We start from the raw sequence: 14,139 nt of genomic DNA on the forward strand, positions 1-14,139 counted from the left end.
TGCCTGTTTTAATTTAAATTCATCTTCTTTTCTTTTCTCCATCTCCTTCAATTCCAGTTCTTTTAATTTAAATTCATCTTCTTTTCTTATCTCCAGTTCTTTTAATTTGAGTTCATGTTCTAATTCAAGCTGTTTTAATTTAAAGGCGTCAATATTTTCGACCTTAAGTTCAAGAGCCTCTTCACCTAAAATTTCTGCGTCAACTAATTTGTCTATAACCAAATTTTTTATAATTTGTTTTCTCATAGATACTTTAAAATCTAATTTCAGATGTTTAGCAAGCAACACTAATTCCTCTTTCTTTAAATTATCAAACCCCTCCAGGTCTGGCGTTTTCAAAAATTTACCAGCATCAAATGCCATTTTGTAGAATTTTATTGGCTAGTTATAATAAAAATATTAAACAAATTTTGAATAAAATATGTTCAGTATCCCGGACGAGCCCCCAATTTCTGTTACGGCCAGAAATCGCCTTTAAATTGTAGCCAACAAAAGACACAAATCAATAGTAAAATTTAACAATATTTATTATACAAAAGTTTACAAAAGGTATTACACAAAATTTACTGTTAACTTAACTGTCAAAATATGAGTCCAATCTGTTATCTTTATCTGTATCCGGAAATCTTTCGGAATCCAATCTGAATATTATGTTCACTACTAAGGTCACAATCCAGTATGATGTTGTTTGTAGAATAAAAGTGTCAATCCAAATGCTGTGAATACTAATGTCTATCAATGTCTATGTCCAAGTTTAATTATGAGAGTTTAACTTTAGTGTCTGTATATATAGTGTTGTCATGGAAAATTCTAGAACACTCTATAATGGAACATTGTGGAAAATCCTGGAAAGTTACAACGGAAGTTTCTGGAATAACGTAGAAGTTTAAATTACGCATCTTTTATAAGGATCATTCTAGAAAGTTCCAATCATTCTGTGATTGTTCCAGTGATTCCTAAACTGCACAGTTATAAGATTATTTGGTAAACAACTATCAGGCCATACAACACAAATTAGGCCAACATAAATAAACATAATAATTACAATATCATAACAAAAGAAATTAATTAAAATCAAAATACACTATAACATTTAAAATGTTTGTTTTTAATTGACAAAAGTGGGCTATAAAACAGGAGCCAAGGCTAACGAGTTTGACTAATTGTGTTAAAGTCATTCGATTACCTCAAATATTTTCAGCAGGTTTGAGAAACGATTTGTCCCAGAAAAAGTTGATCAGATAATATTTCTGAAGAAATTATAAAATCGTCTATCGACCCTCTGAAAATGGTTAAAACTGAAAGAGGGCAAAACATACATGTAGAAAGAGAAAACAGAAAATGTTTATTGTGTAATTCAGATGCCATTGGTGATGAATACCATTATATTTTTAATTTTTCAGCTTTTGATAACTGTAAAAAAAACAATGTATTGCATTTTACTATAGAAATAGACCAAACACATTGAAGTTTTATGACTTCATGAATTCCAAAAAATTTACAGAACTGAACGAACTTATCATGTAAACTTATAAAGGAGATCAATAACAAATTGAACTTTTCTGGGTGAACAATTGTGAATGTCTCTATCTACTTTTGTACATTATTTATTTATGTAATTGTATTAAAATATGTATAATTATCTCTATACCTTTGTAATTTGGTTTATGAGAATAAAGATATATATATATGGACTATTAATATGTTACATTCGTTACTTCTAATTATCACCTTGATGTTGATCATTTAATTAATGTGTTTCTTTACGAATTCCATATACTGTTGTTTGAGTAATCATTTTTCTATAGATGCTTATTAATAAATTGATTAGATTTGTCAGTTTACATAATTAGTACATGTAGTAAATGAGCTATAATAAATTATGGTACAAAATTCCTGGACTTTTATCTTTTCCTGGGGAATTATGTTTTCCATCCATAAAATAACGTCCCACAATATGTAAAACTGGTTTAATTTTGCATTCCCATTTTGAAGACCTTTTACTGAGTGAGTACTCAAGTATTGCTCGGTAAATCGAACAAGTACTCGATTAGTACATCTTTACATAATCCTGTAAGCAAAATCCATATTTTTTTTGTAGGTATTTCTGAAATGTAAGATCTTCATTCCTTTCAAAAACTATGAGTCCTACTCATAATGAGATGCAAGTAACCCCTTTTCCTTATTTGTAACGTTACAGTAGAGAAGTAATGCTTCATATTTAGCAAGAGGAGCTTCATATTTAGCAAGAGGAGCAGAACTCAAGAGCAGTAAAAAGTAAAATCACAAAAATACTGATCTAGAGGAAAATCCAACCAGAAAGTCCATAATCACATGGCAAAATCAAATAACAAAACACATAATAGACTGTCATAGTCTGACTTTCAAATGTAGAAATTGGTGGATTAAACCTGGTTTTATAGCACTAAACCTCTCACTAAAACACGAACACAAAAACATCTATCTACAAACACATTCATTGATTCACTTGTCTGACTTTAGAAAATTTAATACGTCACATATATTTGTCGTTCAATGTATATACAAACAATTTCAAAATTTCACATGGGCAATGTTAGCATACAGGGTTAAAAAATCAAAAGTATGTAAGAACTTATTTCAGAAATAGATTTAAAATAGTCTAAAAGTTATATAGAATTTATCAGAATACACAAATAGTTCATTCCACTACGGGATTGAATAATTTGGACGTTGGTGGTTCATTGTATATTGTAATTCATAATAGAAATATAATTCATAATAGAAATATATCATAATGACATATAATAAAACAATATCATACTGACAGGATCTTTTAAAGTACAGAGTCATGTTATAAGAACCAAAGAAACTCAAAAAGTGAATGTATATATCCCATATGCAGGTGAAGTTGGTATATTACTACTAAGGTGGGGGAAATTTATAATTTCAAAATTAAAATCGTCTCGTTTGTCATAGATTCTGGTACTGAGATGACTGTGTAAGTCAAATTCTAGATATAAGTCTAAAAATGAGGTGGAGGAAGCCGTGTCCGTTGTGTCTTTAATTTCTAGTTCTGGGGATATATTAATGGAAACCAATCAGAAAAAATCAGATTATTTATGGAAAGAACATCATCAATATATCTGAAAGTGAAATTAAATAATCTTGCTTCTTTGATCCTCTTGTTTTTGATTAGTGTCTGAAGGATCTGTGATTCATATGAAAATCATACCAATATACGACCGATATAATAAGAAGAGACGCACAGTTTGTTCCCATAGGAATGCAGACAATTTGCTGGAAAAGTCTACCTCCAAACTCGACAAATATGTTGTCGATAAGAAACTCCAGCATACTGACCACTTGTTCTTCTGTGTAGCATGTTTAACCTTTTTGTTTGTCACTATTAATGAAACATGCCTTATGATATCCCAAAGTAATAAATTTATAGCGTATGCTACCATTTTTATGTTGAAAGGCATTGTGGATTATTTCTTTTAGGCAATTTTTCAATTTCACATGGGGAATGGTGGTATATAGGGTTGAAAAATCAAAAGTTTTGATAACTATTTACACCACTGGGTCGATGCCACTGCTGGTGGACGTTTCGTCCCCGAGGGTATCACCAGCCCAGTAGTCAACACTTCGGTGTTGACATGAATATCAATAATGTGATCATTTTTATAAATTTCCTGTTCTTTACAAAACTTTGAATTTTTCGAAAAACTAAGGATTTTCTTATCCCAGGCATAGATTACCTTAGCCGTATTTGGCACAACTTTTTGAAATTTTGGATCCTCAATGCTCTTCAACTTTTTACTTGTTTGGCTTTATAAATATTTTGTTATGAGCGTCACTGATGAGTCTTATGTAGACGAAACGCGCGTCTGGCGTACTAAATTATAATCCTGGTACCTTTGATAACTATTTACACCACTGGGTCGATGCCACTGCTGGTGGACGTTTCGTCCCCGAGGGTATCACCAGCCCAGTAGTCAACACTTCGGTGTTGACATGAATATCAATAATGTGATCATTTTTATAAATTTCCTGTTCTTTACAAAACTTTGAATTTTTCGAAAAACTAAGGATTTTCTTATCCCAGGCATAGATTACCTTAGCCGTATTTGGCACAACTTTTTGAAATTTTGGATCCTCAATGCTCTTCAACTTTTTACTTGTTTGGCTTTATAAATATTTTGTTATGAACGTCACTGATGAGTCTTATGTAGACGAAACGCGCGTCTGGCGTACTAAATTATAATCCTGGTACCTTTGATAACTATTTACACCACTGGGTCGATGCCACTGCTGGTGGACGTTTCGTCCCCGAGGGTATCACCAGCCCAGTAGTCAACACTTCGGTGTTGACATGAATATCAATAATGTGATCATTTTTATAAATTTCCTGTTCTTTACAAAACTTTGAATTTTTCGAAAAACTAAGGATTTTCTTATCCCAGGCATAGATTACCTTAGCCGTATTTGGCACAACTTTTTGAAATTTTGGATCCTCAATGCTCTTCAACTTTTTACTTGTTTGGCTTTATAAATATTTTGTTATGAGCGTCACTGATGAGTCTTATGTAGACGAAACGCGCGTCTGGCGTACTAAATTATAATCCTGGTACCTTTGATAACTATTTACACCACTGGGTCGATGCCACTGCTGGTGGACGTTTCGTCCCCGAGGGTATCACCAGCCCAGTAGTCAACACTTCGGTGTTGACATGAATATCAATAATGTGATCATTTTTATAAATTTCCTGTTCTTTACAAAACTTTGAATTTTTCGAAAAACTAAGGATTTTCTTATCCCAGGCATAGATTACCTTAGCCGTATTTGGCACAACTTTTTGAAATTTTGGATCCTCAATGCTCTTCAACTTTTTACTTGTTTGGCTTTATAAATATTTTGTTATGAGCGTCACTGATGAGTCTTATGTAGACGAAACGCGCGTCTGGCGTACTAAATTATAATCCTGGTACCTTTGATAACTATTTACACCACTGGGTCGATGCCACTGCTGGTGGACGTTTCGTCCCCGAGGGTATCACCAGCCCAGTAGTCAACACTTCGGTGTTGACATGAATATCAATAATGTGATCATTTTTATAAATTTCCTGTTCTTTACAAAACTTTGAATTTTTCGAAAAACTAAGGATTTTCTTATCCCAGGCATAGATTACCTTAGCCGTATTTGGCACAACTTTTTGAAATTTTGGATCCTCAATGCTCTTCAACTTTTTACTTGTTTGGCTTTATAAATATTTTGTTATGAGCGTCACTGATGAGTCTTATGTAGACGAAACGCGCGTCTGGCGTACTAAATTATAATCCTGGTACCTTTGATAACTATTTACACCACTGGGTCGATGCCACTGCTGGTGGACGTTTCGTCCCCGAGGGTATCACCAGCCCAGTAGTCAACACTTCGGTGTTGACATGAATATCAATAATGTGATCATTTTTATAAATTTCCTGTTCTTTACAAAACTTTGAATTTTTCGAAAAACTAAGGATTTTCTTATCCCAGGCATAGATTACCTTAGCCGTATTTGGCACAACTTTTTGAAATTTTGGATCCTCAATGCTCTTCAACTTTTTACTTGTTTGGCTTTATAAATATTTTGTTATGAGCGTCACTGATGAGTCTTATGTAGACGAAACGCGCGTCTGGCGTACTAAATTATAATCCTGGTACCTTTGATAACTATTGATATAACTAATTTCAGAACCAGATGCTCCGCAGGGGGCAGCTTTATACGACCGCAGAGGTTGAACCCAGAACGGTTAGGGCAAGTATGGACACAACATTCAAGCTGGATTTAGCTCTAAATTTGGATTGTGATTAAATAGTTGACACAGAATAGGTTTCTGACACAGAATGAATGTGGTCTAATGAACTTAAAAGTTTGTTTTTGCCTTTGAGCAATTCACTATGCTGTTGAATATTAATCCTCTCAAAAAAATGTTTCAAGAAATTTTCTTTTTATTTATGAAATCTGAAATGAGAAAAATTGAACCTCCCACCCCCCCCCCCCATTTTTTTCTCACATCCCCCTTTCCCTTATTCCAAAACTGGAAATTTTGGACCATTTGGACTTTAATGTAGACCAATTTGAAAATTTACAAAATTTATGAACATTGTTAAAAATTGACTATAAAGGAAATAACTCCTTAAGGGGTCAATTGACCACTTTGGTCAAGTGGACTTATTTGTAGCTCTTACTTTGCTGTACGTTATTGCTATTTACAGTTTATCTCTATCTATAATAATATTCAAGATAATAACCAAAAGCTGCAAAAAAAATTTTGAATTAATTGTTTTTCTTCTATTTTAGATTTATGCAAAAAGCAGCCATATTTATCTTGACAAATATTTGAATTTCAAGTTTTCTAATACCATGATTTTAATACCAATATACTTACAAAACTACGTAGTGGAAGTTTGAAATTATATTTAGAAACAGGTCACTATGACAATATTCCTAGAGACAATCATATTTGTAGATGTTGTAAAATGAATAATATTGAAGATGAATATCATTTTGTGTTGATTTGTCCTGCATATAGAATGTAATTTTTTGCCAAAGTATTATTGTTCATGGCCAAATACACAAAAGCTAATTTTTCTGTTATAAACTGGGTAAAAAAGCTTGACTAAAAATCTATGTAATTAAAGCTGCATGGAAACTAAGATTGCAAATTATCAGTTAATATATTACTCATATTATTATAAGTTATCTCTGCATTATTTAATTTATTTAATTGTTCTCTGTATTCTGTCATATTTGTTATCTGTATATTGTATTATGCTAAAGCAATGTTGTTGCTAATGCAATAAAGATTCATTCAATAATGCACAAACTCCATAGTATAAGACACTCTCGTTTTATTGAGGATTTAATTAAAAAGAAGAAAATCAATTATAACACATAAAATAGCAATTTCCAATCTATAACATTTACTTTTTAAAGATACCTACCCCGACATGACGACACACAGTGTAGAAAAGCTCTAGGTTGAGGATGGTACATGGCTGGTTCAGTTCAATATAATGAACCATACAATGTATGATTTGGAACACAGATTTCTGGTAGGATGAAGGACCTTTCTCAAGTACCTTTATTTCAATACAAAAGAAATTTACTGATATTAGAAATACTGTTTGCTCTATAGGTAAATACATAACTGTGTCAGACTGTTGTACTTTTTTTGCCATTGCTTTTCACAATTGTTCTTTCAAAATGAATGACATCAGAGAATTTGTTACAAACAGTAGAAACACTATCAAATATATTATGCAGTTTTATCATGCATGTTTTGACCTTAAATCAAATGTTAGTTGGAACTGTAGCTCTAAAGCACAGGCACTTGTCTCAGAAAAACATTTCCAATATACCTTAATATAACAAACAGTTAAAAATTACTGTACTTTAGCAGCAGATCTGACAACTTTTGAAAATCTCCATGGTGCGCGACCAGATTTTTAAGGGTTACAAATTTTGCGGCGTTTCTGTGTGTACTGTTTTTTACACTTAAAATAGTCAGTCATCTCTTCTTTTTTCTTTTGGTATACTGATGATGAGCTTATAAGCCTTGATTTCTTTTATTTGCATGATTCTTGTTCTCATTTTAAAATTGACAAAATAACTTAAGAATTGAGAAAAATGGCATTAAAAAATAAAGGATACAACATTTTTGGGCCAGCTGAAGTCTGCCTCCAGGTGCGTATTTTCTCACTGTGTTGAAGACCCATTAATGGTCTTCAGCTGTTTTTTGCTCTATGGTCAGGTTGTTGTCTCTTTGATCTATTCCACATTTTCATTTTCTATTTGATTATATACCTATGTTTATATGATTTATATACTATTTAGTTTTGAAATATTCCTCTTTCAGCTGGCAGTAGTTCAGAACAGAGAAAATTGAAAGAATTTGTACATGTAGCATATTTCCATTGTATGACAAATCTATTGTGCATTTTTGATCATCTTTTTTGGATTAATATGCCAATATCATTACAAAATATCAGAAATGTTGTGTTTATTTAAATACAAACTAACAGATCATTATTGAAGTCAACTAATTGAAACCAGATGCTCCACAGGGTGCAGCTTAATACGACCGCAGAGGTTGAACCCTGAACGGTTGGGGCAAGTATGGACACAACATTCAAGCTGGATTCAGCTCTAAATTTGGATTGTGATTAAATAGTTGACACAGCATAGGTTTCTGACACAGAATGAATGTGGTCTAATGAACTTAAAATATTTTTTTTGCCTTTGAGCAATTCACTATGCTGTTGAATATTAATCCTCTCAAAAAAATGTTTGAAGAAATTTTCTTTTTATTTATGAAATCTGAAATGAGAAAAATTTAACCCCCCACCCCCATTTGTTTTCACATCCCCCTTTCCCTTTTTCCAAAACTGATCTCAATTCAAATTTCTAATGGAGTTTGCAACAATAACTACTCATTTAAATACATAATAAAATATTAAGATGTAAAAAAACTGCTTGTTATCACTGAATGGTAAAGATTATTTTAATTTATCAGTTGGTAGTAAAAAGTGAATATACATTGTATATTGTATATAACAAAGATTTAAGTTGATTCTGGACAAAGAAAGATAACTCCAATTAAAAAAAAATCTTGCTATTGCACAATATTTTGCAATTAGATATTTCTTGCTTACTATTCTGGACAAAGAAAGATAACTCTAATTAAAAAAAAATTTGCTATTTCACAATATTGTGCAATTAGATATTTCTTGCCATTGCGCAATACTGTGCAATTGAAAAGACTTGCTATTGCACAATACTTAATATAATAATTTTAGATCCTGATTTGGACCAACTTGAAAACTGGGCCCATAATAAAAAATCTAAGTATATTTTTGGATTCAGCATATCAAAGAATTCCAAGATTTCAATTTTTGTTAAAATCAGACTAAGTTTAATTTTGGACCCTTTGGACTTTAGTGTAGACCAATTTGAAAACAGGACTAAAAATGAAGAATCTACATACACAGTTAGATTTGGTATATCAAAGAACCCCATTTATTCAATTTTTGATGAAATCAAACAAAGTTTAATTTTGGACCCCGATTTGGACCAACTTGAAAACTGGGCCAATAATCAAGAATATAAGTACATTTTTAGATTCAGCATATCAAAGAACCTAACTGATTCATTTTTTGTCAAAATCAAACTAAGTTTAATTTTGGACCCTTTGGACCTTAATGTAGACCAATTTGAAAACGGGACCAAAAGTTAAGAATCTACATACACAGTCATGACAGTTAGATTCGGCATATCAAAGAACCCCAATTATTCAATTTTGATGAAATCAAACAAAGTTTAATTTTGGACCCTTTGGGCCCCTTATTCTGTTGGGACCAAAACTCCCAAAATCAATACCAACCTTCCTTTTATGGTCATAAACCTTGTGTTTAAATTTCATAGATTTCTATTTACTTATACTAACGTTATGGTGCGAAAACCAAGAAAAATGCTTATTTGGGTCCCTTTTTGGCCCCTAATTCCTAAACTGTTGGGACCTAAACTCCCAAAATCAATACAAACCTTCCTTTTGTAGTCATTAACATTGTGTTTAAATTTCATTGATTTCTATTTACTTAAACCAAAGTTATTGTGCGAAAACCAAGAATAATGCTTATTTGGGGCCAAAAAATTCCTAAACTGTTGAAACCAAAACTCCCAAAATCAATCCCAACTGTTCTTTTGTGGTCATAAACCTTGTGTCAAAATTTCATAGATTTCTATTAACTTAAACTAAAGTTATAGTGCGAAAACCAAGAAAATGCTTATTTGGGCCCTTTTTGGCCCCTAATTCCTAAAATGTTGGGACCAAAACTCCCAAAATCAATACTAACCTTCCTTTTGTGGTCATAAACCTTGTGTTAAAATTTCATAGATTTCCATTCACTTTTACTAAAGTTAGAGTGCGAAAACTAAAAGTATTCGAACGACGACGACGACGACGACGACGAAGCAGACGCCAATGTGATAGCAATATACGACGAAAAATTTTTCAAATTTTGCGGTTGTATAAAAACAGGTTGCAAGTTTGGTCTTAAAATTTCAGGGCAGATGGATCTTGACCTATTTACAATTTTATCCTCGTCATTACTTTAAATGCTTTGATTTCAGAGATATGAGCCATGTTGATTTATTTGTTGATTTTAAGTTGCTGAACATTATTGCTGATTACAGTTTATCTCTATCTATAATAATATTCAAGATAATAACCAAAAACAGCAAAATTTCCTTAAAATTATCAATTCAGGGGCAGCAACCCAAGAATGGGTTTTCTGATTAATCTGCAAATTTACAGCCAGATAGATCTCAACCAGATAAACATTTTTAACCTTTGTCAGATTTGTTCTCAATGCTTTGGTTACAGAGATGTAAGCCAAAATCTACATTTTACCCCTATGTTCTATTTTTAGCAGTGGCCATTTTGGTTGGTTGGCCAGGTCATCGGACACATTTTTTAAACTAGATACCTTAATGATGATTATGGCCAAGTTTAGTTAATTTTAGCCCAGTAATTTCAGAGGAAATTTTTGTAAATGTCAACGACGACAGACAAAGGACACCATTTGATGAGAAAAGATCACTTGGCCCAAAAAAGGGCCAGGTGAGCTAATAAAATCAGAATGTTGAAAATAGACATACAAAAACATCATTGTTTTTTCATGGCTTCAAGTGTATAACACCAATATTGTTTACTAATAATTATGAATTAAATAAACTTAACATTTTATATAAGATTTCTGAACACTGAGTTAAGATCAAATTTGCATAAGATTGCATATAAAAATATAAAAGATAAAATATTAGAGACGGTATGGCCTCCTCATGTGTAACAGTGACCATCATTGTATCATAATTAGCCACCAATACCATACTTTCTGGTACCTACCTCTACTAAGAATGACAGGAGAGTCAAACTAGTATATGAATACACATCCAACAAGTATTTAACAACACATTTTGTCCACTGAAAACTGTCTTTCCCAAATGTACCATGACTGTAGAGTGACATGACTGTCCCAAGGTTATTTAATTTATCTGATTTTTGTGAACAAACCTGTAATGTAAAAGAACCAAAATCTACCATTTTAAGTAAATAGAAAAGCTTAAAGGTCTCAATCTTTTATACTTAAAGAAACAAGTGAAGATATGAGAACTGGATTGGTTTGGGTTTTTAAATGGATAAAAGAGTTATTACTTTAAAAAAAAAAAACATTAATGAAATAAATTTGTCACATTCAATTGGTTCTAAATGTTTGTCACAGACTCAATTCGTTAAGTCCTTGACATGATAAAATTTTTAATCAAAAACATTGTGGATTTTGTTTCAACTCCTGTTGTTTTTATCTTTGTCTTTAAAATGGAGATCCTGTTTCCACTCACAGAATTTGTGACTTTTAACTCTTTTTCTTGATCTTATATTGCTTATATTTTTTTCTATATACAGTTTCTCTCTGTGCCCAAAATATTAAAAATAATTATTGTGAACCAATTGAGAGATTCCCACAAAGTCGTCCTCTTAGTCGAACTGTTGTCTGTTCTAATGTCATATTGAACAAGAAGTAATTGTAACAGGATGCTGTTACGAAGTCTCCCAAACAAAGCTCCCATAACTCGCCATTCATATGTTCATTTGATTTGATTTTTTGTCCCAAGAATATATATGGCTTACGAGTAGGGATCTCCACCATTTACAAGTATTCAAACAGAGGGAAGTTACCTACATTTCATTTGATTTGTTTTATTGTCCCCTACAAGAATATATATGGTTTTAGGGTGGGGATCTGGACCGTTTACAAGATAATAGCACATTCTCAAATTGAACAGGGTGGGGCGACCCCCAGGAACTTCCCTTTAATTTCATTTCATTTGTTTTATTGTCCCCTACAAGAATATATATGGTTTAGGGGTGGGGATGTTGACCGTTCACAAGTTTTCAAACAAGAGGGGGTGGGGTGACCCCCTCCAGACTTCCCTTTTATTTCATTTCATTTGTTTTATTGTCCCCTACAAAAATATATATGGTTTAGGGGTGGGGATCTGGACCGCTTAAAAGATAATAGTACATTCTCAAATTGAACGGGGTGGGGGTGACCCCCAGGAACTTCCCTTTAATTTCATTTCATTTGTTTTATTGTCCCCTACAAGAATATATATGGTTTAGGGGTGGGGATGTTGACCGTTCACAAGTTTTCAAACAAGAGGGGGTGGGGTGACCCCCTCCAGACTTCCCTTTTATTTCATTTCATTTGTTTTATTGTCCCCTACAAGAATATATATGGTTTAGGGGTGGGGATCTGGACCGCTTAAAAGATAATAGTACATTCTCAAATTGAACGGGGTGGGGGTGACCCCCAGGAACTTCCATTTAATTTCATGTGATTTGTTTTATTGTCCCATACAAGAATATGTATGGTTTAGGGGTGGGGATGTTGACCGTTTACAAGTTTTCAAACAAGAGGGGGTGGGGTGACCCCCTAGGGACTTCCCTCTTATTTCATTTCATTTGTTTTATTGTCCCCTACAAGAACATATATGGTTTAGGGGTGGGGATGTTGACCGTTTACAAGTTTTCAAACAAGAGGTGGTGGGGTGACCCCCCCAGGGACTTCCCTTTAACTTCATTTCATTTGTTATATTGTCCCCTACAAGAATATATATGGTTTAGGGGTGGGGATCTGGACCATTTACAAGATAATAGCACATTATGAAATTGAACGGGGTGGGGATGACCCCCGGGGACCTCCCTTTAATTGCATTTGATTTGTTTTATTGTCCCAATCAGGAATATATATGGTTTAGGGGTGGGGATCTGGATTGGTTACAAGATGTAAGCATATTCTCAAATTGAAGGGGGTGGGGATGAACTCCCAGGGACTCCCCCTATATTTCATGTGATTTGTTTTATTGTCCTATAATCATTTCTGAAGACTGCATGTATCTACCACTTACAGTTTTCAAGTTATATTCATTTGAAATTTTTAGAAAATAAAATCCCATAGGGTTCTATAGTAAAACCCTCCCTTCTTTCTACCCCCCAAAATAGCCCTTAATAGACCCCAATGCACAAACGAAAGATTGATGGCTCACCTAGACATATTAGTCTACCATTTTACGAAATCCTAAGTCAATCTGACAAGCGGTTTTGGAGAAACGCTGCGGACAAGTTCATTTTTTAAAGTGGCGGAAGAGGAAGAGGAAGAGGAAGAAGAACTAGAATTGCCATTGCAAGCAATAGCGGATGTCACCCTTCCCCCTATTGCCACTAAGCAGCAGCCATTTCAAACTTGTTTAACAGTAAATGCACAAATCTGAATGGCTATTCATCTTTTTGTAAATGTTCAGTATATTCAGAGCATTTTAAAGTATTTCACATTTATACCGTTTCCATGGCAACGGCAGCCATTTTGAAAATTTCAAAGTCAAAAGTCTCATCTTAACTTGTCAGTTACCAATAATATCAAATTTCATTAAGTTAAAACCATTTTGAGAATTTTTGACATTTTTGCAGTTTCCATGGCAACCGTGGCCATTTTGGAAATTCCAACTTCAAAAGTCATATCTAGACTTGACAGTTAACAATCATATCAAGTTTCATCAATTTTGAAGCATTCTGAAATTTTTGCTCCTGTATCCATGGTAACATAGTAGTTCCAATGATTATCAAAATCATTCAAAACCTGTATATAGTGGACAACTATATTGCATAAAAATTTGATGATTTTAAGTTCAAGCATACCAAAGTTATTCACCAAACCCGGAAGTTTTTGGAGCATTTTGACCTTTTTGCATTGTTTCCATGGAAACGGCAGACATTTTGGAAATTCCAACGCCAAATTCCACATCTACCAAAGTTGCTCATCGTTATGCTAAAGTTTAAAAAAAAATGGAGCATTTCCATATTTTTGAAATTTTTGGTGTAGTTTCCATGGCAACATAGCAGTTCCAAAATGTGCCAAAATCATCCAAAACCTGTATATAGTGGGCACCTACATTGTATTAAAATCTAAAGATTTTAAGCTTAAGCATTCTCAAATAATTCAAGGAACTCCAAAATTTTATTTTTTCACCATTTTTCCGTTTCCATGGTGATGG

At 33.1% G+C, this 14,139-nt stretch overlaps 1 protein-coding gene across 7 annotated transcripts in view; it reads right to left on the reverse strand.

The window, feature by feature from the left end:
- LOC143042521 (protein furry-like) overlaps nt 1-14,139 on the reverse strand; it is a 373,316-nt gene that overhangs the window by 161,613 nt on the left and 197,564 nt on the right. For all 7 annotated transcript variants that reach the window (XM_076214885.1, XM_076214883.1, XM_076214882.1 and 4 more), the window contains 2 exons: nt 10,934-11,101; nt 6,972-7,109 (listed from right to left, as the gene is read on the reverse strand). In XM_076214885.1, coding sequence (XP_076071000.1) covers nt 6,972-7,109; nt 10,934-11,101 — 306 coding nt within the window. The remainder of the gene's footprint in view (nt 1-6,971; nt 7,110-10,933; nt 11,102-14,139) is intronic.

This window comes from Mytilus galloprovincialis, chromosome 8 (genome assembly GCF_965363235.1).
Source record: "Mytilus galloprovincialis chromosome 8, xbMytGall1.hap1.1, whole genome shotgun sequence".
NCBI classification, from domain to species: Eukaryota; Metazoa; Mollusca; class Bivalvia; order Mytilida; family Mytilidae; genus Mytilus; species Mytilus galloprovincialis.